This window comes from Cuculus canorus, chromosome 4 (assembly GCF_017976375.1).
Source record: "Cuculus canorus isolate bCucCan1 chromosome 4, bCucCan1.pri, whole genome shotgun sequence".
Classification (NCBI taxonomy): Eukaryota; Metazoa; Chordata; class Aves; order Cuculiformes; family Cuculidae; genus Cuculus; species Cuculus canorus.
The window spans coordinates 19,094,490-19,118,509 of record NC_071404.1 but is presented as its reverse complement, the minus strand read 5'-3'; the positions used below and the strand labels follow the sequence as shown (position 1 = coordinate 19,118,509).

Here is a 24,020-nt window from a genome sequence, read left to right as displayed (position 1 = left end):
TATTTTTAGGATTTTAAAATTATTTGTTCCTTAACTGTCAAATTCATAGCATCCTATACATTGCTCTCAAACTTTTGCTACTTCTGATATGTTAAATTACGTGGAATATTGTTTGTTTTGAAATGGCAGATCTTGTCTGCTTGTAGTCAACTTTGAAATTATTAAAATTTGGTTTCCCATATCTAAGCTTTTTAAATAATACTTCTGAGTATTTTTTCTTTTCTCCCAAAGACTAAGGGAACAACATGGGCATTTTACAAGCACACAGCAATCAGATCTAAAATTTACTTAGTATGTAGTACACTTTTTTTTAATATTCATTGGACAGCATACATAAATCATTCTATTTAAAATTATTTGAGTAGCCAGTAATTAATTGAGATTTTCCATGGAAAAATGTAAAGACTCCAAATGGGATTTTTCCTTTAGACCCTGCTAATTTTGGCAGAGCTACACTGTCCAGTTCAGAACCCACTGAGGGTCTGTGCTTCCAGAGAGAAGGTATCTCCTACAGTGTTTCAACACAGGTTTTTCTTGTAAATTTAGGAGAGAAAAACTTGTACTTCTTTTTATGCATATAAAGGTAGTCACCGAGGGAGGGCACTGTCAGGAGCATGCCCATGGCCATGATTTCCTTCACTCCTTCCTTTGAGGAACACCATGAATTACACTGCATCCGCACCCACCACAGCCTTACGTTGCAGCATTTAGAGAGGTGTGCACAAGAATGCAGTGTTGGGCTGACCTGTGTTTATTGCTAAATCAGGAATGTTCTGCATTAGAGTTTAATACTTCCCTCCTTATGCTTTCCCATAATTAATGATTCAGTAAACCTGCACAAGGTGATAGCACTTGAGTTTCAGGCAAACAATAGAGCTTCTGCTTCATATCTCTGTGGAGAAGGAATTACAGCCAGTGGAAGATGCACTGTTTAGATGGGCTAGCTTGCACCTTTCTTTCTTTTCCATGAAACCTACTGAAGAACCACAAGAAAGTTTATGCAAATTTAAATGTATTATGAAGTCACCACCAGAATGCATTGCATTGTTGAAAATGAAAGCAGGGATTGGGGAGAGACAATGTGCCAGCTGTCAGCCCCTGGTTTTATTGCTTCATGTACAGGATGGTGTTTTCTTTTGTATCCTGGGGGTGACATTGATGAAAAATTCCTTTTCTTTGAAGAGCTTTTAAAATTTGCCTTTAGTGTCAATACAGACACCACATGAGGATGTGTCACAGAAATATTTATCTTGAAATAATTTAATAAAATACAAAGTGAGAGAGAGAAATTACACTTGACTATGAATTTGGCAAAGGATCTGAATACAAAGGGGTGTCACATATATCTGAATTTTATTATCTCCTTGTTCAAGATTGATCTAGTTGTCAAATGCCTTGAGGCACGGGATTTTTTTCATCAAGCCTCTTCCAGAAGAATTCACCTCTATAAGTGACATTATTGTTTGAAACCGTTGTGTGGTCTGTTAAAGGAAACATTTCATGCATCACTTCAGTTTCCTTTCCACATAGTTTCTTATCCTTACTGCTTTACTTTTCAGAGGTAACACTTGGAGGTTCAAATAATCTCTGTGTGCTTCCCCTAGCTTAAAGAACCATAAAGAGAAGCAACAGGAAAAAATCTACCTCTTTTTTTAAAAGAGGTGATCTTTGATGTCAGTAATCACTTATATTAATTCAATTGTTCTCAGATTATTTTTTTCTTTAAAAATAATTGTGACTCATCTGCTGCACAGATAGAATTGGCCCCTAAAACTCTTTGGATTTGTAATCGCTGCCCCTATCATCTTTTAGAAAGCATCCAGGTATCTCTTCTTTTGTGGAAGGAGAAAACAAAACACTGGTTGTGGCTGACACCACTTCATGTTGTGTAGCTCTCTGCACACGGGTTGGCATATTCAGTGGTGGAGTAGAAGGGACTCTGCTTCCAAGAGTGGACAAGTCAAGAAGTCAAGTAGACTGTACCTACTGCGTAAAAGGAGAATGCATACTGAAAGATATTTCCATTTTAATACTTCCCTTATACTGTTTATTAATAATAAAGAAGATGTCTTTCACTGTTATAGTATGATTGTTTGCATTATATTACAGTTATTTTTTCTGTAATGCCTGTAAAACTGCATGGGTCAAATTTTCCGTACTGTGAACTAAGCTCTGAAATATTGTGAACATTTAACCATGTTTCATCATTTGAGAAAAATAAGAAAAACTATGAAAAGACAAAAACAAGTGGGAATAAACTCAAGAAGAAAATAGAAGTCAGTGATGAGAATGAGTTAAGATGAACGTGTCAGAGCCTTAAAAGAAGATGATGATATGGAATAACTAGAAATTGAAAAGGCAGGGGGAAGAAAAGTTAATTTTCTTTGAAGAGGAGCAGACCTTTATATGTGGACACATCAAGGCATTATTTTGCAATATAAAGCAAAGGCAGTGACATACTTGGAAGGTGCAAATATTGGATAATATTGTATTTATTTTAAAGAAATTCTTTTTTAAAAAAAAATTATTTTTATTGTGCTTTCCTCTTAGACATAATTTTATCTTTACAGGTTGATAAGGAAAGGAGCTAACATTCAGTTTGAGGTCATATTTAAATAGTACAGAATTCATGACCCTCTAGCATTCAAATACCCAGAAGAGAAAAATCAGAAAATATCATTGTTTATGTGTTGCATAGATGTAGCCTAAAATTAAGTGAAGTACATACATGGTTTTTCAAATAAAAAATGATGCATCTTTTAGAGTCCTGCCTATATGGAAAAATCTAGGAGTCCAATTAGTTATTATAATTCAATATACACCGCCTTCGAACAAAAATATAAAAGCCTGGTAGCAAACTGGTGATTACATTTTTCTTTCTCTATCTGGCAGTCCATAAACGATAGGTTTGTAATGTTACAATTTGTTGTTATGTCCATTTAAAATTATAATTTCTTTCTGAAGAAAAATAAGTTTCTGAACTTCTCAAAAGTTAGTAAAAATTCTGTCTAAGGGAAAGAATTCAGCAATCTAAGATGAGTGACCGATATCAAACGTCATCTATGAAATTGCTTTTAGTGTTAGATTGCATGTGCTTCTTTAGTAATAAGGGTGTCTTTTTCTGAGACTTCACTTTAGTGCTGTGTATATCAGTGGACAGGATTTAGTTATATTTCAAGGACGAGCACAAGAACAAGCATTTAGGCCTAAATTCATGCTACTTAGGCATGTGCTGCATAAATATTCTTTAGAGTCCATACTTCAAGCTGGGTATCCACGCGGTTATTGCATTAATAAACATAGGACAATTAATTTTATATAGACTATGGAATAAATCACCTGGGATCATAAGCTTCTTATCTTTTTCCCCGAATGCATAGCCTGGGCAAGATCTTCCCAGGAGCTGTGGAAAATGCCTAATTCACATTCATATAAATCAGAGTGTGAGGCTCAGCACTTCTAAGTTTGTGTCCTTAGACAGAAAAGCACTGTTTTGATTCTAAATCAATAAATAATACATTCTTCCTGACTATGGAAGAGGGATTTGGGCAGTGTGCGTCTCCTTGACAGCACTATACTTTTCTAGCTGGAAGCACTGATTATGCTGATGTATATTTCTTTAATTTCCATTCTCATTTCTACTGAAGATTCTAATTAGATTCTGGTGATGTTTAAGAAGGGGAAGGGACAGTGTTTCTCTGCACATTATTCTTTCTAATGCAGAGGGCAGTAGTTTTCTGACAATCAGCATTTAGCACACGTGAACGCTGATGTCTGTCTTTAGCAAACTGTCGTTTGTCAAACTTAACAGAAATTGTGCTAAGAGAAACTGGGGAAGGGCTGTGAAGCTTGGGGAGAATCACAAAGCCCAGGTTCGGGAGCACTGGAGCGCAGAGGGCTGATAGCATTGTGCTCCCTAGTGCAAGTTTCCAGGGAGCATTTCTTCTTGGCACTTACACAGCCAAGTCTCAAGCTCGACACAGTTGTTCCTTCAGCAGCTCTGAAGTATCACTGCTCACCGGATACAATGTCATATCCAGGGCTTCGTCGTCCACCTCAGCTTTCTAAGAGGACTCGCTACTGATGAAATCAAATGCCTAGAGAAGCATGAGATGCAGGGCTTTATCTAATGTTTTGTCTCAGCTACAGTGGCTGGTGACTCACTACAGCTCAGTCCAGGACTGCTTTACACCACTGCAACTTTCTTCAAAGCAAACTCTTGGTAAAATCCTCTACTTTCCCTCTGATTGTGAACCAGTGTGAGGAGTGGAATGATTTTTCTGTTGGAAGAATGTTGACTCTCGAGTGGGAGTCAGAGGGACTGCAAACAGTGGGTATTGTTGTGATTATATTTGCATCTCTGAAGCTGCTTCATTTGCTGGGACTGATTGATTTTTCAGAAGGTAAAGTGGTCACTCACAATTTTTGCTGTTTGTACATGTGATGTCTGATCTGCTAAAATAGAGAGCATCATGCATAGAAGCTGCGAAATGAAAGGGCTTGAAGAGTGAAAAAAGCATTCAGACTAAAAGTCCTGGTTTGCTTCTGTTGGTTTTACTTTGTTATTGAAAACAGAAAGATACTAGCATAAGATTTGTTAGTTTACAATGAATTTCCAAATGTCTGTGGGTGGATGTTTATTAGAAAGACTGAGAACAGTGAACGTGATGCCTATCTGTCAATTGACTTTGAAAACTGTTCACTGCTGCAAAACTTGATCGATTAAGTGGATCTTAGTTCAGTCCGTGTTTGTAACATGTATTTCTCTTCTGATTTATGATGCAATTACTTTTGTTCTGTGTCAGTATCTATGTTTAAAAAATCCATTTTAATAGATAAATGCAGAACATTGTAACCACAGGACCAAGTCTGCTTGACATCTTTCAAAAAAGGCATAGATGCCAGCATTAAATGTGGGCATTTAAAATATATATAAGGAATATATGTTTTAAAATTACTGTTTGCTTGCTCAGATTCTTGCCTGCTCTCTACTATAAGGGTCATATCATTCATCTACTCTCAATAAGGGCTTCATGTTTATTTATTAAGATTTTTTTTTACTATACAGATTGAGGTATTTTTCATTTTATAGAAATAGGCTATTTCAGTTCAGTTATTAATGAGGTCTTTTGCTGTCAATTTTTCAACTTTTTAACAAAATGCCTTGTGTGGACTGCTGTAGTAAACAAAAGCTATTCACTCACTGAAGCCCTTGCTCAAAAAAACCCTGCTTTTATCAGTATGTTTGTACATATGAACCCAAACCAATCCTTTTTGCTGTGATTCTGTCAGAATCACACAGCCAAGGAGAGCACTCCAGTTTTCTGAAACATTAACTTTTCATCATGGAATAGGATCTTTGATGGATGTAGATTCATATCATCACTTCATAAAATTGTTCAGCATGCTGATAAAATGTGAAATCTTTAGCACAGCACTTTCATAGTTACTGAAGTATTGAAATAAATCATCATTAAATCTGCATGTGGTGAGAATGTATAACATTTGCTGTGTTACAATATAATGCATTGGATGTCACTACATAATGCATTGGTTATGGAATTGTAAAATTACTTTTTGAATTCTAAACAAATGAGTATTTTTTTCTGTCATAACAGTGCTCATTTTTATGGGGGGTTATGTTCGGGATGTGTAGGATTTTTAACATCTAAAAAATCCTCTAACTAGATATGTGTTAGCTTCAACTTTATAACACATGGTAGCAGACAGGGAAAAAAGATTAAAATGTCAGATGGTTTTTTTAGCAGATGTACGGTTACATCCCTTTCTTGAATTCTCACAGTATGATACTTCCATTAAGTCTCTGGGAAAATTTTCAAATATATTAAATCACCTTTAAAAAAAATTCCCCTGGTAGAAATCATATAAATAGTAACTTCAAGGTAATGTATCAACAGAAGTATAACTTCAACCCTAAATGTAAAAGAGTTAAACATTATAAAGTACAGTGGATATATTTATAACATCCACTGTGTGAATAGCTCTGATGGCTTGGGGGATTTCCAGTTCCCCTAAGGTGACTCGTGCTATTTAACTGTTCCAAGTTTGGGTACTGCCATTACCATTAAACAAGAATTCTGGCCAAATGATTAAGGAATACTTTATAGGATAGTCAATTAATGGGGTTTTGTTTTCCTACTCTATGGAAGGACAGGTTTCCTGTTGACATACAAGGAGGACCATGTTTGGATGGCCAGTGTTGAACCTGAAATCAAACTGAGCAATGAGACCTCCGCATCTACACCATGGAGGCAGGGCATGAGTGATATGATAAAACAAATCTGTTCACATAGTTAGGCTCTCTGATGCTTTAACGTGTTTTCTCAATATCCCTGGTATATTAACTTATTTTGAAAATACCGCTGGAGGATAGGGCAGCGTGCGTGTAATGATGTTTGCCTATACAGGACAGAGAAGGCAGCTAAATGACGAATCCTTAGTTGCTAAATACTAGTTGTTAACAACTCCACGAATTTTATTGGGAATTTGATGATACAGTATGGCAGTTTCTACCAGCACAGCAGAGTGACTTGTCAAAGCCCAAACCAAGAGTCAGAAGGCCAAATGGGAGCAGAAATAAAGGGATCCACAAAAGCATTGTGGACTGACTAAAGGGAGTGCTTTCATCCTTCTGGTTCACTTTTCCTTTCTGTCTACAGAAGTGCAGAGATAGATGGCTTCAGCTTTGCTACTCCTTAATTTGTTTGTACTGTGAAAATACAACAGCTTGTTTATTGTTTATTTTGATAGTCATTTATAATGACATATGAAATACTCTGCATCTTGTATTCCAGGCACTTTCAGTATTATTTTTTTAAAAAAAAGATAAAACAGTAGTACTCTTGCAGAAAATTTTCTTCTTGAACACAGCTACTGAAGTGTTCCACCTAGTATGACTTTGCCCTGTGCAGTCACCTCTCATGCAAAAATGGACTTTTAATTGAACAATCAAAAAGATGGGTCACTCAGTGTGCTATGAGGGACATCCACCCTTCTTTATTTTGCATAGCGAAGGAGTTACAGTGAAGAAGTACTTGCACTAACTCCTCCATGTGAAACAGAAAAATCCAGGCTATCTGCTTAGTTTTATCATAGTGTTCAACATCTGGCAAGACAGGGAACCTGATTTGATCCTGTGTACCAGACTAGGGACAATGTCCTTCTTCATCTGTCCTTCACTTTCCTATAAGCAGTAAACAGAGGCCAGAATGAGGAGAAAACTGGCTTCACTGGAGCTGGCGAGCTATTTCTGTTGTTAGGACAGAACTGAATCAATACAATTTTTACTAGAAGAGAGTGAAACTCTACTTTTCCCTCTCCTTCCATTACTTTGAAAGTGGTTTGACACTGATCAATATCTTCCCTCCAGCTTCTTTGCCTGAAAATTTTGCTGCTGGGCAGCTTTCCTCCAAAGCTTTTGTTTTGTTACTTAGCTGGAAGTGGGGGGAAACAGGGCAATCAGAACCGAAGCAAAGGATCAGAGCAGTAAAGTAGCAGCACCAGGCTTAGAGGGAATTTATCCACTGAAGGCTTGGAAGGGAGAGATAATAAAGTGAAGGATTGACTTTGCACTTGTGTATCCAGAATATCTGGCAAGTGGGAGCTATACAGGGAGATTATGTAAATATATGTGAGCAACTTTGTAAACATCAGTGAACTGCATTAATCAAAGTCTTTAAAAGAACAAACTTTGTGCTTCTTCCTTCATTATGCATTGATTATGTTTTGAAGTTTAACACCTCATGCAGGTTTTTTTCTTCTTCTTGTGAATATGATCAACTAATGTTGCAATGTGTTTTAGACCCTGTTATTCCTCTGCTTTTCCTTCCACTAATCTAACAGTTTCCAGAGCTTGATGTTATTTTTCAAATGCTTATTCAGATATAAATTTAATGCCTGATATATTAATGTCCCGCCAGCTCAAAATCTTTCAGCTGTTTGGACCACTGGCACTTACATAGCTTTCAGCTCAAGAGGCCATCAAAGCTAGGTAGGAATATTTCATCCTTAGTTTCTCTTACTGTGATGCAAAATGAAGAGCAGTTTGTTTATCAATAAATATATTTGGCTGCAATGTCAGCTATGAGAGTGAATAGAGTAATTTGGTGCTTTGGATATTTTTTTAAAAATAGTGAAGGGAGATATTTTCTTTAAAAAGAGGTAGATTTCTGTCTTGGAATATATCTGCTCTGTGCGGATACAGAAAGACCTTTTTTTTCTTTCTGATCTAATTTGGATGGACAGAAGCCACCTCCAGTCCAGAAGTCACGTTAGTGCATTTGAGTTGATATTTCCTGTCACACTAGCATGCTAAAATGTGGCCTTTTTCATAGCTCAAATACTTAGAAGCACAGAGAGTATTAGATTAGGTCTGTCTGTAACCATCTGTGTTAACATGTTGTTTGTTACCCTTATGGCTTAGCAAAACCAGTAAAGTTTGAAATATTTTGTTGAGTGTAGTGTAACTCTTGCCCTTAGAAAATGAATGATATGCGGAAAGACACATTGCTAAGAAATTCTGTAAAGCTTCATATTTTTCTAAGAAAAAGGAACAGAAAAAGGAAGATAGTTTTCTCTGTGTCTACATGGAGCTGAAAATTCTTATCCTAATTTGAATGTCTTACTCATGCAGAGGAGGCTGTGCTACAAGTGCAGCTTCCAGCAGTCTCTCCTGTGGTGCTCCCTCTCCAGTATCACCTCTATCAGCCAAGTGGAATGCGACGTACTATAACCCCACAATAATCAGAAAGGTAAGAAATACACCACAGAGCAGTACATGTCCCCTTGCCTTTTCTCAGCAGTTGCTTATAATACCTGATTAGGGTCTGCTGTCAGTAGGCTGTTCAGATTTCACATTGTGAAATGTCCATTTCCTACTTGTCTTCTTCAGAGACAAGTGTAGGACTACTTTATTCTGAGTAAGCATCTATCACCTGCCTCAACAAATTCTGTTCGTAGATGCTATCCCAGTGCCAATTCATGGTATTAAGGTACATAGTAGTGTTAGGTTTCCTGTGATGATGGGTGAATCTTTCACACCAGAAATGAGAACGAAAAATTCCTTCAGCATAAAAAATATTATCACCTGTGCATTTACACTCTTTATTTGCCAAATATGGCTAGATGAAAGGTGTTAAGATTCCAACGTTATCTTTCCAGAAGCCTAATTCATCCCCAAGAGGTGAACAAAATGGACCACCCTTTTAATGTGGGTGTTTCCCCAACCCTCTTTATAAATCATAGAATAGAATCATAGAATCCCTAGGTTGGAAAAGACCTTTGAGATTGAGTCCAACCATAGCTGTCCACTGCTAAATCATATTGCTAAGCACTTCATCTACCTGTCTTTTAAATACCTCCAGGGATGGTGACTCTATCACCTCCCTGGGCAGCCTGTTCCAGTGCTTGATAACCCTTTCAGTGAAGAAGTTTTTCCTAATTTCCAACCTGAACCTTCCCTGGTGCAACTTGAGGCCATTCCTTCTCATCCTATCACCTATCACTTGGGTGAAGAGACTAACATCCGCTTCTCTACAACCTCCTTTCAGGTAGTTGTAGACAGTGATAAGGTCTCCCCTCAGCCTCCTTTACTGCAGGCTGAACAACCCCAGTTCCCTCAGCTGCTCCTCACAAGACTTGTTCCCCAGTTCCTTCACTAGCTTCGTTGCCCTTCTCTTCAGCTTCAGCACCTCGATGTCTTCCTTGTGGTAAGGAGCACAAAACTGAACACAGTATTCAAGTACTGAGTCAAGTATCCAGTGCTGAGTACAAGGGCAGAATCCCTTCCCTGGTCCTGCTGACCACACTGTTTCTGATACAAACCAAGAAGCTTTTGGCCTTCTTGGCCACCTGGGCACACTGCTGGCTCATGTTCAATTGGCTGTCAACCAACACCCCCAGGTCCTTCTCTGCCAGGCAGCTTTCCAGCCACTTTTCCCCAAGTCTGTAGCGCTGCATGGGGGTCTTGTGTCCTAAGTGCAGGACTCAGCATTTGGCCTTGTTAAACCTCATCCCACTGGTCTCAGCCCATCGGTCCAGGCTGTTCAGATCCCTCTGTAGAGCCTCCCTACCCTCAAGCAGATCGACACTTCATCTCAGCTTGGTGTCATCCACGAATTTACTTAGGGTACGCTCAATCCCTTCATCCATGTCATTGATAAAGATATTGAACAGAACTGGACCCAGCACTGAGCCCTGGACACACCACTTGTGACCGGCCTCCAGCTGGATTTAACTCCATTTACTACCACTCTTTGGGCCTGACCATCCAGCCACTTTTTAACCCAGCAGAGGGTGCATCTGTCCAGGCCAGTGGAAGTCAGTTTCTCAAGCAGAATACTGTGAGAAATGGTGTCAAAGGCTTTACTGAAATTCAAGTACACTACATCCACAGCCTTTCCCTCCTCCACCAAGCGGGTCACCTTGTCATAGAAGGTGATCAGGTTAGTTTGTCAGGACCTGCCTTTCGCAAACCCCTGCTGACTGGGCCTGATCACGTAGTTTTCTTGCATGTGCTGTATGATAGCACCCAAGATGACCTGCTCCATGATCTTCCCCATCAGCAAGGTCAGACTGACAGGACTGTAGTTTCCAGGTCCTCCCTCTGACCTTCCTTGTAAGTTGGTGTAACATATGTCAGCCTCCTGTCAAGTGGAACTTCCCCAGTCAGCCAGGACTGCTGGTAGATGATGAAGAGGGGTTTGGCAAGCACCTCCCTCAGCTCCCTGAATACCCTCGGGTGGATCCCACCTGGCCCCACAGACTTGTGAATGTCTGACAAGCAGGTCTTTAACCATTCCTTCATGGGTCATGGGAGCTTTGCCCTGCTCTTCTTTATCTTCTGGCTCGTGACAGAAATTCCGGACTCAATGTCACCGTAAGAAAGTCAGTCTATAGAATTATCTGTAGATTACACAGCAGAGAATAGTAACTTCAGACATAATGCAAAACTACATTAGGTTGTTGCTTTAGATCCAATGTTGATCTAAATTGATGTAAAAATTCAGGTGCAGATTTCAGTGTGCTCATTATATATACACCTCTTCTGTATGGTTATACTGAGTGCAAGACAGTCTGAAACTTACTGAAACTTGTAGCCATCCATTACATTTAGTTCAGAGTTCTTGAAGGCATTCTATTTACTCTCTACCTTCCTTCAAAAACTGGGCTCTTCTAGGCTTGGTAGTACAATTCTGCTTGAACCATGTCAAAATCAGGGAAATCATGCATCTTCCTAAATATTTGCTTTTACCCAACTTAGATGGGACAATTTATTTAAGAGTTTTAAAGAAGGTCTTATTGGTTTATGAAGATACTTTCATCAACTGCTCTTCATGGACTTGTCCAGGGCACTGTAACATTCAGATCATCTCAGTCACTGACGAATATGTAGTTTTAGGTCCATACCAGTCTGAATTCAAAGCTTAAATGCTGGCCATGTGACAAGTGGAGAGAAATGTTTAAGAGGTGTTAAAAATACTGCTAGAAACCAGGAAGATTTCTGCAAGGACAACTTATGTGCCATCTCTTCACATGAGATTTCACAGAAGGATCAAGCATTATGAATTTTCTGGACTTCTTAGGTAAAACATTCCTTTTTAGTATGCACTCACCCACAGTGCTAAGACTTTACTCTCTGGCTCAGGATCATGCAGTATATTTGCATCCTAGCTTGGAAAGGATTTCTTTTGGCCACACTGCTCTGCAAGGACCCTTCCCCTCAATCGTTAGATCCTCCAATTGGCCTTTTATCTTCCTAGTCTTGATTTTTTTTTTCCAAGAAAACATTCTTACTGATATTTATTTAACCTGAGCTAGTGAGGCGGCTCCTTTATGCAAAGATATAGCTACTTTTGAGCATCATTTGAAGTTTACTCAAGAGTTGTTGAGTGTTCATCTTAAGCAGATCATTCATCCAAAGATGTCTGGGTTTTTATCACTTAACGTCTCTATGCTAGATCATTTACCGCTTTCTCAGGACCATTTTACTGTCATTGTTCAAGTACCTTATGAATGCCTGTGCTGAATACAAACATATTTGGGAAGCAACTGGAGTGAAATATGTTTTCATTGACACTCTGAGAAGAAAAACAGAATAATAGGTTTTATGAAGATGTACTGCATGCATGAGCTGTGACCAACCCACCGTCTGACTATTACAGAATACTAAAATAAATTGATTCTTTAACAAATAAGTAAATTAGAAGATGAAAGAAAGATCACACAGAAAATAGTCAGTATTCAATCATAACAGCTACTACTGCCCAAAATTACATACATCTTTTGAATGGAATGATGTATCTTTTCCCAGAATGTAGAGATAAATATACAAAATAAAGATCGGTGACATACATTTGATAGCTGTAGCAAAGTCTATGTCTAACCAGTCTACATCTCGGAGCATGGGTACCTGGACCTTCCTACAGAATGTCCTGCTCAGGCATTTTCTCTGCACTCTGCTACTTCTTGAGGCTTACTCTGCTTTTAAAATGTAGCTTCACATAAAATAATTCACTTTAAGATGACAGAGATTAAATATGACAAAGTACGCTTCTGAAAAATAACTCCATTTGGTCAGCTGTGTATAGGTGAGGAGAGAAAAGCATTGCCTAATCACTAATGTATTTTAGGGATGAATTTAGGGATGAGAATCTAGAAGGCTTTACTTTTAGAATATGATATTTGTAAAGACATAGATAAACATTGCCTAAAATGACATTATAGAACAGGATTGAATATGAGCAATGATGGAATGACTGAATGTAAAAAAGCATCCATGATAGTGAACTGATGTAGAAATAACATAGTCACTTTTGGTCTCTTAACTTCTTAAATTATTTGTTCCATGTTTGGTGCAGTTTCTGACCAGAATTCTTTGGCTTGTATTATTAATGACACATCAGTGAATTTTGTAGGGATTGATGTATCTGATTACCTGCAGATCTGTGTGGAACACAGAGATTTACAAAGCGTTTGATTCTGTTCCATGTAATGCAAAAATAATAATTTAAAGACATGATGCTATAATTTCATTGTCTGGCATGCATTTTGGCTCATAATAAAAATCCTGATGGAATTACATTTGGGAAAAATTGCAAAAGCAGCCATAAAGCTGGTTTTGCAGTCTCATCAGGGCTCTTAATACAGCATAACTCCTTCATGTTACCATAGCAGTATAAGGAAGCATGAACCTGACTGATCTGTTTATAGAAAGGTAATATGAGCTTCCAAAGTCTGTAGTCTATGAACTTTTAGAAATAGCCTAATAGTAGGTTGAATGCGTGTATGTACTTTTTTTTTGAAGAGGGAGAAATAATCTAAAATTAAGACTTTGTGTACCAAATTTTAACACTAAGTAACTTTTAATTGCTACAGTATCCCAAGAGAAAACTGTGTAATGGAAGGTTTAATGCACATGCTAGGAGGTCACTTTTAATGTTAAAAAAAAAAATTCTTTACTGGTCAATTCATTATTTGTCTGTAAAGTATATTACTGCTGTATAGTCTATATTTTGATATTAAATGGCAGGCTATTGTATAGATTTATAATTTTGTATTTGCTTGTAAATAGAAGGATGGATTCCATATCTGCGTTTGCCTGATTTTTGATTATGTATACAGATGAACAGACATTGACTATTTCTGATAGACATGTGCCTATGTTTTAAGTACATTTTAAGCCTCCTGCTAATCACTTAAGAAAGAAAGAGTTTTGTCATAAAAACCAATCATTGTTCAGACATCAGGGCAGACATCAGGGCTTTAGTAAGTTAGAAGGAGGGATATTGATCAAAGTTCACTGAAATGAGTCAAACCAAAATGAAGTGCAAGAGTCTGGTGACTGTTTCATGATGCTCCCAAAGGTAGTTTGTTTTCTGGGTTTGGAGTGGGAGACTGAAATTAGAGGAACTAGAGATCAGAAGGGATGGTTGAGAACTAAGGGAAAATAAAGTCTAGTTTGCTTACAGATCTATAGCCAAACGATTAAATTGCAAGGTAAGAAGGGACTCAAAAACTTTTAAAACAAAACAGAATAAATAGGAAAGTAAACAAATAGTCTCGTGAGTCCCAATGAATTAGATTTTTATATGCCATCTGTCAATCATATTACATTTGAGCATGTATATATTCAAGCACATTACATTGAATGGCTTAATCTACTGGAAAGTGTTACTGCTCATGGTGGAAAAATTCTTCACAGTAAGAGTCATTGGGTACTGGAACAGGCTGCCCAGGGAGGTGGTCGAGTCGCCTTCCCTGGAGGTGTTTAAGGAACGGGTGGATGAAGTGCTTAGGGACATGGTTTAGGGAGTGTTAGGAATGGTTGGACTCGATGATCCAATGGGTCCTTTCCAACCTTGTGATTCTGTGATTCTGTGATTCTGTGAAGGGTTAGAACTAAATGATCTTGAAGGTCTTCCAACCCAAACTGTTCTGTGATTCTATGATGATTCAATGTAACATTCCATGCTCAAAAAAAAAAGAGTATTCTATTCCCCTGTATATAACAGAGAACACTTTACTACGTTGTGATGTGACAGAAGCACGGGTTTCAGCCTACCTATATCTGAAAAATTCAACCATAGTGTTTAAACTATGCACTAGCAGGTCAATATATACCCTTCTTATACTGTAAATTCTTTTGATTCCGTTGTTTCTTGAGAGAAGATGGAATTCTAGATTGATTATGTCATCATGAAATTTGAGCTAAGGCAAACTGGGTAGGTCAACTCTTGCAAAATTATATTTATGAAGCATTCATTTCAATTCTTCCTTCTGAGAGCAACAGAAGAGTATTATGCTTGATGTGAAATATCTCTCCTCATAAAAAGGATCACTTTTAAGAAGTAGAGCAGTGGTGTTGTTTGTATTGAAATATTGAATGTTAGGGTTTTTTTACAAAAATATGTGTGATTATTGTCCTTACATAATGGTTAATCTGTATTCAGCCTCTCCCTGTATTTCTTCTGCAGTTTGAGCTGTTTATAAGGTTCTTCATTATTTCTCTGTCAGATAGGTATCAATTATCAGCAACTTCAATTACGTGGTTAAAGGAATCACAGTTGAATAGTAAGAAGTCTGGGTTGGCATTCAAGAACCCTTATTATAATTCCTTTCTTTTATGACCTTAGGAAATCTTTTAGAAAATGGTGAAAGTTGTACCAGTTAACTCACTAACTTGTGAAAGCAAATAGATTCAAAGTTGCATCAGATGCTAATGCAGAGAGGCCATATAGAATAGAATCATAGGATCATAGAATAGTTAGAGTTGGAAGGGACCTTAAAGATCATCCAGTTCCAACCCTCCTGCCATGGGCAGGGACATCCCACTGGATCAGGCTGCCCAAGACCCCATCCAGCCTGGCCTTGAACACCTCCAGGGATGGGGCAGCCACAGCTTCCCTGGGCAACCTGTGCCAGTGTCTCACCACTCTCATGGTGAAGAAATTCTTCCTTATGTCCAGTCTAAATCTTCCCCTCTCCCATTTCTACCCATTCCCCCTGGTCATGTCACCATAAGCCTTTACCAGTAGCCACTCTCCAGCTTCCCTGTAGGCCCCCTTCAGGGACTGGAAGGTCACTATAAGATCTCCTCTGAGCATATGGGTATTGAGAGACACACATGGATAGATGTTTTTTAATTTTACTGTCAAAACTAGGAGCCCAAATTTGAAATTTGATAAAATTTACATTTATAATATATATGATTATTATTACAGTTATTTTAAATTGGATATGTATGTATATAAAGTCATAAATATTATAAATAGCTTCAACCTGTTAAGACTTTTTAAACAAAAAGGCACTCTGAATCACACCAGAAATGTGTCAGCCTCAGTCAATATCCAATACTTTGTTTCTTAATACAAAAAGTATATACTTTCTTGTTGAGAAAGCAGGTAGTTCCACTTCAGATTTCAATAAAAAGCTTTTGTGAAATAAATTACAGTAAGATTTTTACTGTAGCATAGCAACTATGTTATGCTGTACTCTTACATACTTTCTTCAGTTACAAATGCTTCATATTACCTATTCTTTTTAAGACAAACTTTGCTGTGTGTTCATTTATTATGAGCAATATAATTTATTTGAAATCTTCTATATATGCATAGAGAGGAATACATTCTGAAATATATAGCACATAGCATACATATATACAGAGATGCCATGAAATTTATATGGAAAATAATTTTAGGTTTTGATTTATGGGGTACTAAGTGCAAGCAGACGGATTTGCAGTATTTTGGAAGCTGCAAATTAAAAAAAAAAAATCTTGATTTTTATTACCTTGGAAATATTTCAAAATATAAACTCTGCTTTTCAAACTCTTACGTGAGTAGTCTTTTATTACATCATATTTGTAATATGAATGCATTTTTAATTACAGCACAATGTGCTATTTTGTTATTAAAGTGTGGAGATTTTCTGAGATTCTGTTTTCCCAGACAGAAGAAATATAAGTAATTTTAATTTAAATTTGTAAAATATAAATAAATAATAACGTGAAGGAAATTTTTGATAGTTTAACATTGCAGATAAACTCATCTTCATTATATTTAAATAATGACCATTCTTTGCTATATTTCAATAATACGAGATATGATTTAGGTTGCCCAAAAAAAAAAAGCTGTTTCCAGTTCTTTCTCACTTAAGGCAATTTTTCATCCTCATTACTGAAGTCACTAAATGGAGCCCAGCCAATTAACTCACAGTAATCATTTTGGGATTAGATTCAGTCCCTGATCCTCAGGTATATTAGAAAACTGTAACTTTTCAACTTGCTTTTCTCAAATGAACAAGTCTAATGCATTGCACTATATACAGAGGTTGTACTATATAACAGAGGTTATATATATCCATCACTTACCTTCTCAGAAGAAGAACATTTTTAATGTAGTTTTTAAACAGGGCTTAAAACTATCATGGATTAATTCATTAAGAGAGTTAAACTGTTTCATACTGAGAAAACGGTTTTATTAAACTTTTTTTTTTAAAATATCTCCCTCATTCTTATTTTAATAAAGATTACTCCTACCCTGCAGGCAGGAAGAAGCATTAACACCAAGTGATTCACAATGTGTTACTGGTGTATTACGCAGCTGCACATTCCTGAGAAAAAATGAACTTAATAATTGTAATATTTTAATACTAATATAATTGAATATATAAATTAGAGCATTGCTCTTGCATTGGAATGCATTTGAGAATGGTTAAGAGAGTCTAATTCTAAAAATGAATAGAAAAATGCTCTTGCAGTCTCTTCTGCAATATTTTAAAAGATAAGTAATATCATTCAAATTTTCTGTTGCTTTCTTTGCAGTTGTGATCTTCTTGGAAAATATTTCTAGTTGAAACCTTAGCTGCTAAAAAATTACAAAGGAGGAAGGAAGAATATGTTAATAGAACTGAGGGATTGTTTATTTTTCTTTAGCAGTTATGGAGAGAAACTGAAAATGCAAACTTTTCACAGAATTAAAACTCAGGAACCCATTAAATTAAAACTCAGGGATAACAGGAATGTGAATTGACAGAATATGGTAAAGTTTCACCTGATTTAATGTTTCCTGATTATCTTATATATATAAAATATCTGTTTTAATAATTGATAAGTGCATTACATGTAAATCATATTTTTCCTTCCCCAAACTTGCAAGAATAACAGAATTTAAAAAGGAGAAATGAAAGAATTTAATTTCAAATCTCTAGATTCCTATCCCAAACATATTTGTTTAATATTAAATTTATCCTGCAGTCTTCCTAGTTAGTTAGCCTTTTCAGTATAAGATTATGGAAGGTTTAAAAGCTGACAGAAGTACCAAACTCACCTTAAGCTGGGTTCCAGAGAAACCAAATAGCGGGCAGTTCTTGATGGCAAACATTTATGTGACAACTCACCTCTTCTCAAATTTTCATACATCTGTCTGTCGAAATACAGTAGTAGACTCAAAAGCTCTTTGAAAATAATTATACTAAGCTTGCATAGAAGTTAAACCACTGAGAAATGAACTCAGAGTAAGTCATACGTTGGATGTCTATTGTGCACTTCACGTTCATGTATAAAAATGTAAATCATACTCTGATTTGTCATACAGCTGTGTATGTGCATGATTCTTCTTGCATATTTTTTTTCCAATTAATAAAATTCCTATCTCTGAAACATTTCTTTACCATGACAACAGAGAGCAACCTGAGCAATTTTTATGTATAGTAATTTCATGACAATTAAAATAAGTTTGTGACTGGTATTCTTCCTTGAATTAATCTTCATTGAATTACCATATCTTTAAAAGTGTAAGTGTCCATGAGGTACATGAAATGGATCATGTAACATATTTTTAACAAATTGAGGGGGGGCATATTCTATGAGTAATGAAGAATGTAAATATACTACATATTTACTTTCCATGGTTTTATGGTTATATTCTTGCAATAAATGTTAGGATATTCTAATAAACTATTGATTTTAGTGGAAAATTACTCCTGCCCCCCAAAGTGCTAGTGGATGATCATAGCTTCAGCCAGCAATTGACAGCCTCAGCTGTTTTTGTTGAAAATAACTGACGCTAAAAACTCAATAACTATATTCCATTTAAGGTCTGTCAGTTCTTTATATGTTTTACACCAATCAGGTGTTTGTCATTCAACAGCAGGATAGAAGGCAGGAAGTATCTGTGAAAGTACTATCTTAAATTAGAATTGAAAGCTTAAACATTTTTCTTCAATCACTAAACTGTCATCCTGCAGTTCTTAGAACTGCCATGTTTGTCAATTGCAAATGAGAAGGGGATAGGAACAGCCTCTGAGTACCTCAGTGATATCTTATTTCTTGTCCGCTGTGTAAAGCTCATTAAGCTCATTAAAGGCCAGGTTATACTAAAGTAAGAGTTAAAATTAATTTCAAAAAATGCATCTCTTATTGTCCTGGTACCAGGTACTGGTTTAATTTAATCAATAAATAGAAGTAGCATTTTTTTGATGCTGCATGTTTTAATTTGTTTCCTTATCATCCTAAATGTAGTGCAACATTCTTCACCAGACGGTGGTGGAGCACTGGGGAACAGGCTCTGCAGGGAAGCAGTAATGACACCAAGCCTGACAATATTCAAGAAGCATTTGGACAATGCCCTCAGACACATGGTGTGAATTTTGGGGTTGCCCTAGGCAGGGACAAGAGTTGGACTTGATGATCCTTTTGGGTCCCTTCCAACTCAGGATATACCATGATTCTATGAACATTAAAAGGTAAATAGCAAAAATTAATTCAAAGGTTTGTGATTTACAGCTGTTATGGAAGGGACAGATTCATGAGAGGCTGGACTGGGACTAAAGGGAGTGTTTTCCTTGGAAATTATTCCGACTATATTATAAGGTACTGGATTATGAAGGTGTGTGATGATGTGATATGCAGTGGAGTGTGAGGCTCAAAGAAGGAAAGAACTCAGTATGTGCATGTATGTCAAAGACATGACATGACATGACATGACATGACATGACATGACATGACAATCCCATAGTTGATGACTGTACTTTAATGATCTATTTAAAATGTAGGAGTCAAAATGATCTGAAGATTGTTTACAGAACCCTTTAGTGGTGATTTATTTTGTTGTTGTATATTGTAATAAAGAATAATAAAAGCTTCCTGCAGCAAGAACGATCTATGTATTCTAAATGTTAGCCACCAAGGCAATATTTCTCCATAAATCTCTGAAACGCCACTAGGGACTCTAATTAAAAAGTATCACATAAAATGCAGAAAAGAAACTATGACTAATTATTAATCTCCAGAACTAAGCTGATTAAATTAATTGAAGAATAAAGGTCATTGTCAAAGCTAACTGAAAAGGTAAAACTTCTGTCAATATTTATTGGATTAAACTTTTCTGTTTTCTCTAATCATTGGATACTGCAGAGTACTGCTGCCTTATCTTCCTACAGCTATTCACTGGCTGGATCTACACGGTGTCTTTGTTCCCATTTGAAACTATATCTTATTACTCTAACTTGCGGTCTAATACTGGCTGCATATGACGAATACCCAACCAGGCCACCAATCAGTGACCTGGGGTACGAAAGTGCCCGTGATATGTGGGGGTTATGTTTCTCTGGAGACAGATAACCTCTTTACACCCTTTTTTCCTATATGTACTTAAAATACGTGCAATACCATGTAACATTTCAGCACCAAAGCAAATTTCAGGCAGCTCAGACTGTTAGGAATCATAGTTTCAGCTTAATCAAAATGAACTTTACTTTAAAAACCCTGTATCTTATTTCTTCTGTCACATTATTTTAAATTGGTTTATTACACAGAGGCATTTTACTTGTCACATTCAAATGAAGGCAGTGAACCATATGCTGGTTATTTTTCTGAATAGCTATTTCATGTAAAAGGTATTTTTAACAAGAAAGCACTGTTGTGATTGTACACAGTATACATTCATAATGTATGGCTACTTGGGGCTTGTTCTGCATTTACTGCCAATTCCCATTTTCCTGTGAAGAACCCTGGATGATAATTTTCATTGCAAAAGACACCATGAGTTTAGAATAAATAAGAAATTCAGAATGAGTCCTTATTGTTATCACCGAAGCAATAATCTTCACATAATATAAATAAATTACTGTTTTTCAAGGAGTATAAAGGTCACCTTCTACCTGTCTGTTTATTACAGAGTGTAATTGTCTACTCTCTACTGTTAGTTTAATGAGACCTATTAATAATGAAGAACTTTTTTGAGGAGAAAAAAAAAATAAATGTCAAGGTATTTTTAGTCCCCTTTCCAGATGATGCACAAATTTATCCATTCACAAAATTGCATTTTGAAAATGAGACATTTATTGCCATAAAGTATTAATTGCCTTTCAGTTTTGATTTTGTTTTCATTTTGTTTTGGTTTTTTACTGGTACTTAGTGATTGAAAGACATCTTTAGTTTAAGCAAATCCCGTAGGTAAACTTCTGGGTCACAGTGGCCAACTGTTCTAGTAGCTGTGAAGAAATCTACCTTTCTGGGCAATTCATTTGTAGTAACATAACCTCTTGGCTGCTTCTGCAACCTTTAATCTTTCCTTGGACACAAGCTAGCACAGAAAAATAGCTTAGCAAAGGTGACTAGTTTTGCCAGGTTCTCCTAGCTGGAATGTGGAGGCTGCCACCAAGACTTTCAGCCATGCAGAGTATGGGCTACCAAGCACCACAGTCCATGAAGAACATGGGCAAAGCCACCTCTGTCAGCTATCAGTCCCTCTTGATAGGGACAGTTTGGTCAACATCCTGAGCCTAAATAACCATAGCAAAAGTTTGCAGAAAGAACGTGAGCTCCATCCTTTCACAAGGGGGTCGGTGGCACGCTGTCAGAAGTAGACCACCTGGGGACAGCACAGCGCTACCTAACCCTCTGTGGGACCCTCTCATCCACAATAAAGCAGTGGTATCTCCATTCCCAGGGGAGGAATGGCCAGGAGAACCACCTTATGTGTCCTGTAAGCAGACAGCCAGTCTGGCGAATAATTGAATTTTACTCCCTGCCTCTCTGGGGAAGACATTACTCATTTTTCCATCAGACTTTGTTACAAATTTGAACTGTTTCAACTGACCTGAATCCCGTTGCCCAGTTATCTCTTTTAATCATTTTCCATTCCCCTGACAGTCATCTCCAATAAAGAAAACAGAATTTCTATTTTTACGATTCCTTCTCCATCATCCCCCTAAAATGCAGCTTAATTAGCATTAATATTTTCTCACATGCCTTCGTATTTTTAAAAATCAGGCCTAAAGGTAGAGAGTGAATGTCAAGTGCCTCTGAATGCAGCATTGCAATACAGTATAAAACGGTTCCCATTTGAAGCTACTGGAGAGATAAATCTTAATAAGTCTGAAATATCTGTAGTGGCAAAAAAGATGGTAGTAACATCTGGTAAAGTCCTTTCAAGAATCAGTTGTTTCTGCTGGATGTTTTGCTCATTTGAAAATGGAATAATTAAAGTTGCTGTCTAAAGCAAAAATATCCAGATTCATTTAAGTACTGATGGAGATACTGGTAATGGGACAGAGGTAGCTAAATTTCCTAATTAATTTATAAGTGTTGCTCCATTGAAAAAATTGTTCAAGAAAATTTACAATATTGTGATGTTTAAATATGCAGCGTTGACAATCTCCATAAATAACAGATAATTTATCATACAAGCTATTTTATATGAACACTTACAAGACAGTGATAAATTGGAAGTAATATATTTTAAAAGTTCATTCTTGAGCAAGGCGAGACAAAAAGAATTGATTTAGCAAGAAACAACATTTCCCTTGGAATCAATTCCTTTTTTTTTAAGATAAATGGTGAAAAGTACAAACTGCCGAGAGAAAAAGGGATATTAGCCATTCTGCTGAAGTAGTCTGCAAATATATTTTTCAAGCTTGGAAGTTATTCTACAGCTACCAAGGTAGAAGTTATCTTGACTGTCAGGCTTTCAGTTCTTTTTCAAAACCAAGATTTTATCAGTAATATTTGTTATTGAGCCAGAGAAGGCTCGTGTGTTTGAGAGGGAGATCAGTTATCCTCACTCAGGGTCAACTTAACTTTGGAATTCGACTGCAGCCAAAGGTCCAAACCTAATTTACTGAAAGCTTTTTGAGAAACTTTAGGGTATGACGCCATTATAACTTAGTACGTTTAGATACCTTATGGTCCAGCTTTGTGATGACAGTAAATTCTAACTTTTCTGCTCACGAGATTCTCGCCTACAGTTAAAAATTGGTACCTTAGTTATAGTTATTTCTGAATATATTTCCATACATTGCAGGAATCAATCTGCGACTAGGGCTTATGTTCATCTCAGCTTTATGAACTTGGTCTGTTTTGTGAATGTCTGTTATGGTTGCAATGGCTGGTGGTAAAGACTGAGAAACCGTTTCAAAGAGAGTGATGCAGAGATATATTGTCTTTTTTTCCAGTTTAATTCTTTCTGTCTACACAAAAAAAAAAAAAAATTATCAAGGAGAAAGGCTGGATATGAGAATGACATTTTCAGTTAAGACCACAGTAAACCAAACAAGAAAATACATGTGATTTTCTGATCAGTGTTTACAAATAGACTGTCCTTGAACTTTTACTTCCAAATAAGATCACAACATTATCTGTCCTCAAAACTGCTAACATAGGCTTTCCTGTTGGGCAAATGTTGGTAATAACATGCCACAGATGTGATTTAGACCCTTTGTAGGGGCTTGAAACACTCAGCTGACCTGTATCATTCCAAAGAGATTACCTACGAAGAATTTGGTGCTGCAGGGTGCTAACGACATTTATTCTCTCCAGGAAAGCTATTACAGAAATAAGTAATTAAAAGGCTATTATTTCCATTATAGTCTATGCACTTAAAACCAATGGAATGAACTGTGCTTAAACTTAGGCAAAGCTGGAAGTTAGAATACAATCGGAGTAGTTAGAGCTCAGTCAAATATATGGCTAGCCATTAGACCTAATTTATGCTGTTGTCCTGGATTTATCTTGCAAACTGTCAGTGATAAACATGACAGGTATAAAATGAACACCAGTAAAAATCAACAGCTTAGAGGCTACTTGTCATTAGCATGTGGTGTGACTGTATTATGGCACAAAAAAATTAGGGAAGATAGAAGACACATTGATTATAAAAACCTCTTATTTAAACTAGGCCTGATGTTTTTCTGATCTACCCAGAAATGTGCATTAGTCATCATTATAAAACCAACCTTTCCCAACAATTACCGCAGTGTGATACATGGATGCTGCAGTTGTTTCATAGATGCACAAAATCCTCTGCTCTGCAAACCCTACGTTCTGTTGCTGAGTTGAAAAACAAACATAAATCCGGCAGACCTCTGAGCATTTGTCTGTGTTAGAGATGAGGTAGTGGCTGGATTGTTGTAGAAATTTATCTGTCTCCAAAAAAACATGTTAAAAATGTACTATATTAATATGCAGAGTCAGAGTTGCTCTGCCACAGTAAAAATTACAT

At 36.7% G+C, this 24,020-nt stretch overlaps 1 protein-coding gene across 15 annotated transcripts in view; it reads left to right on the top strand.

Moving 5' to 3' along the window:
* KCNIP4 (potassium voltage-gated channel interacting protein 4) overlaps positions 1 to 24,020 on the top strand; it is a 422,577-nt gene that overhangs the window by 318,095 nt on the left and 80,462 nt on the right. Inside the window, exon 1 of one of the 15 annotated variants that reach the window (XM_054065860.1) lies at positions 4,247 to 4,403. The exons of 13 other annotated variants lie outside the window; for them this stretch is intronic. In XM_054065860.1, coding sequence (XP_053921835.1) covers positions 4,292 to 4,403 — 112 coding nt within the window. In that variant the 5' untranslated portion in view covers positions 4,247 to 4,291. Of the gene's footprint in view, positions 1 to 4,246; positions 4,404 to 24,020 lie in introns of those variants that run through there. One more of the 15 variants, XM_054065852.1, reaches the window with a different exon arrangement.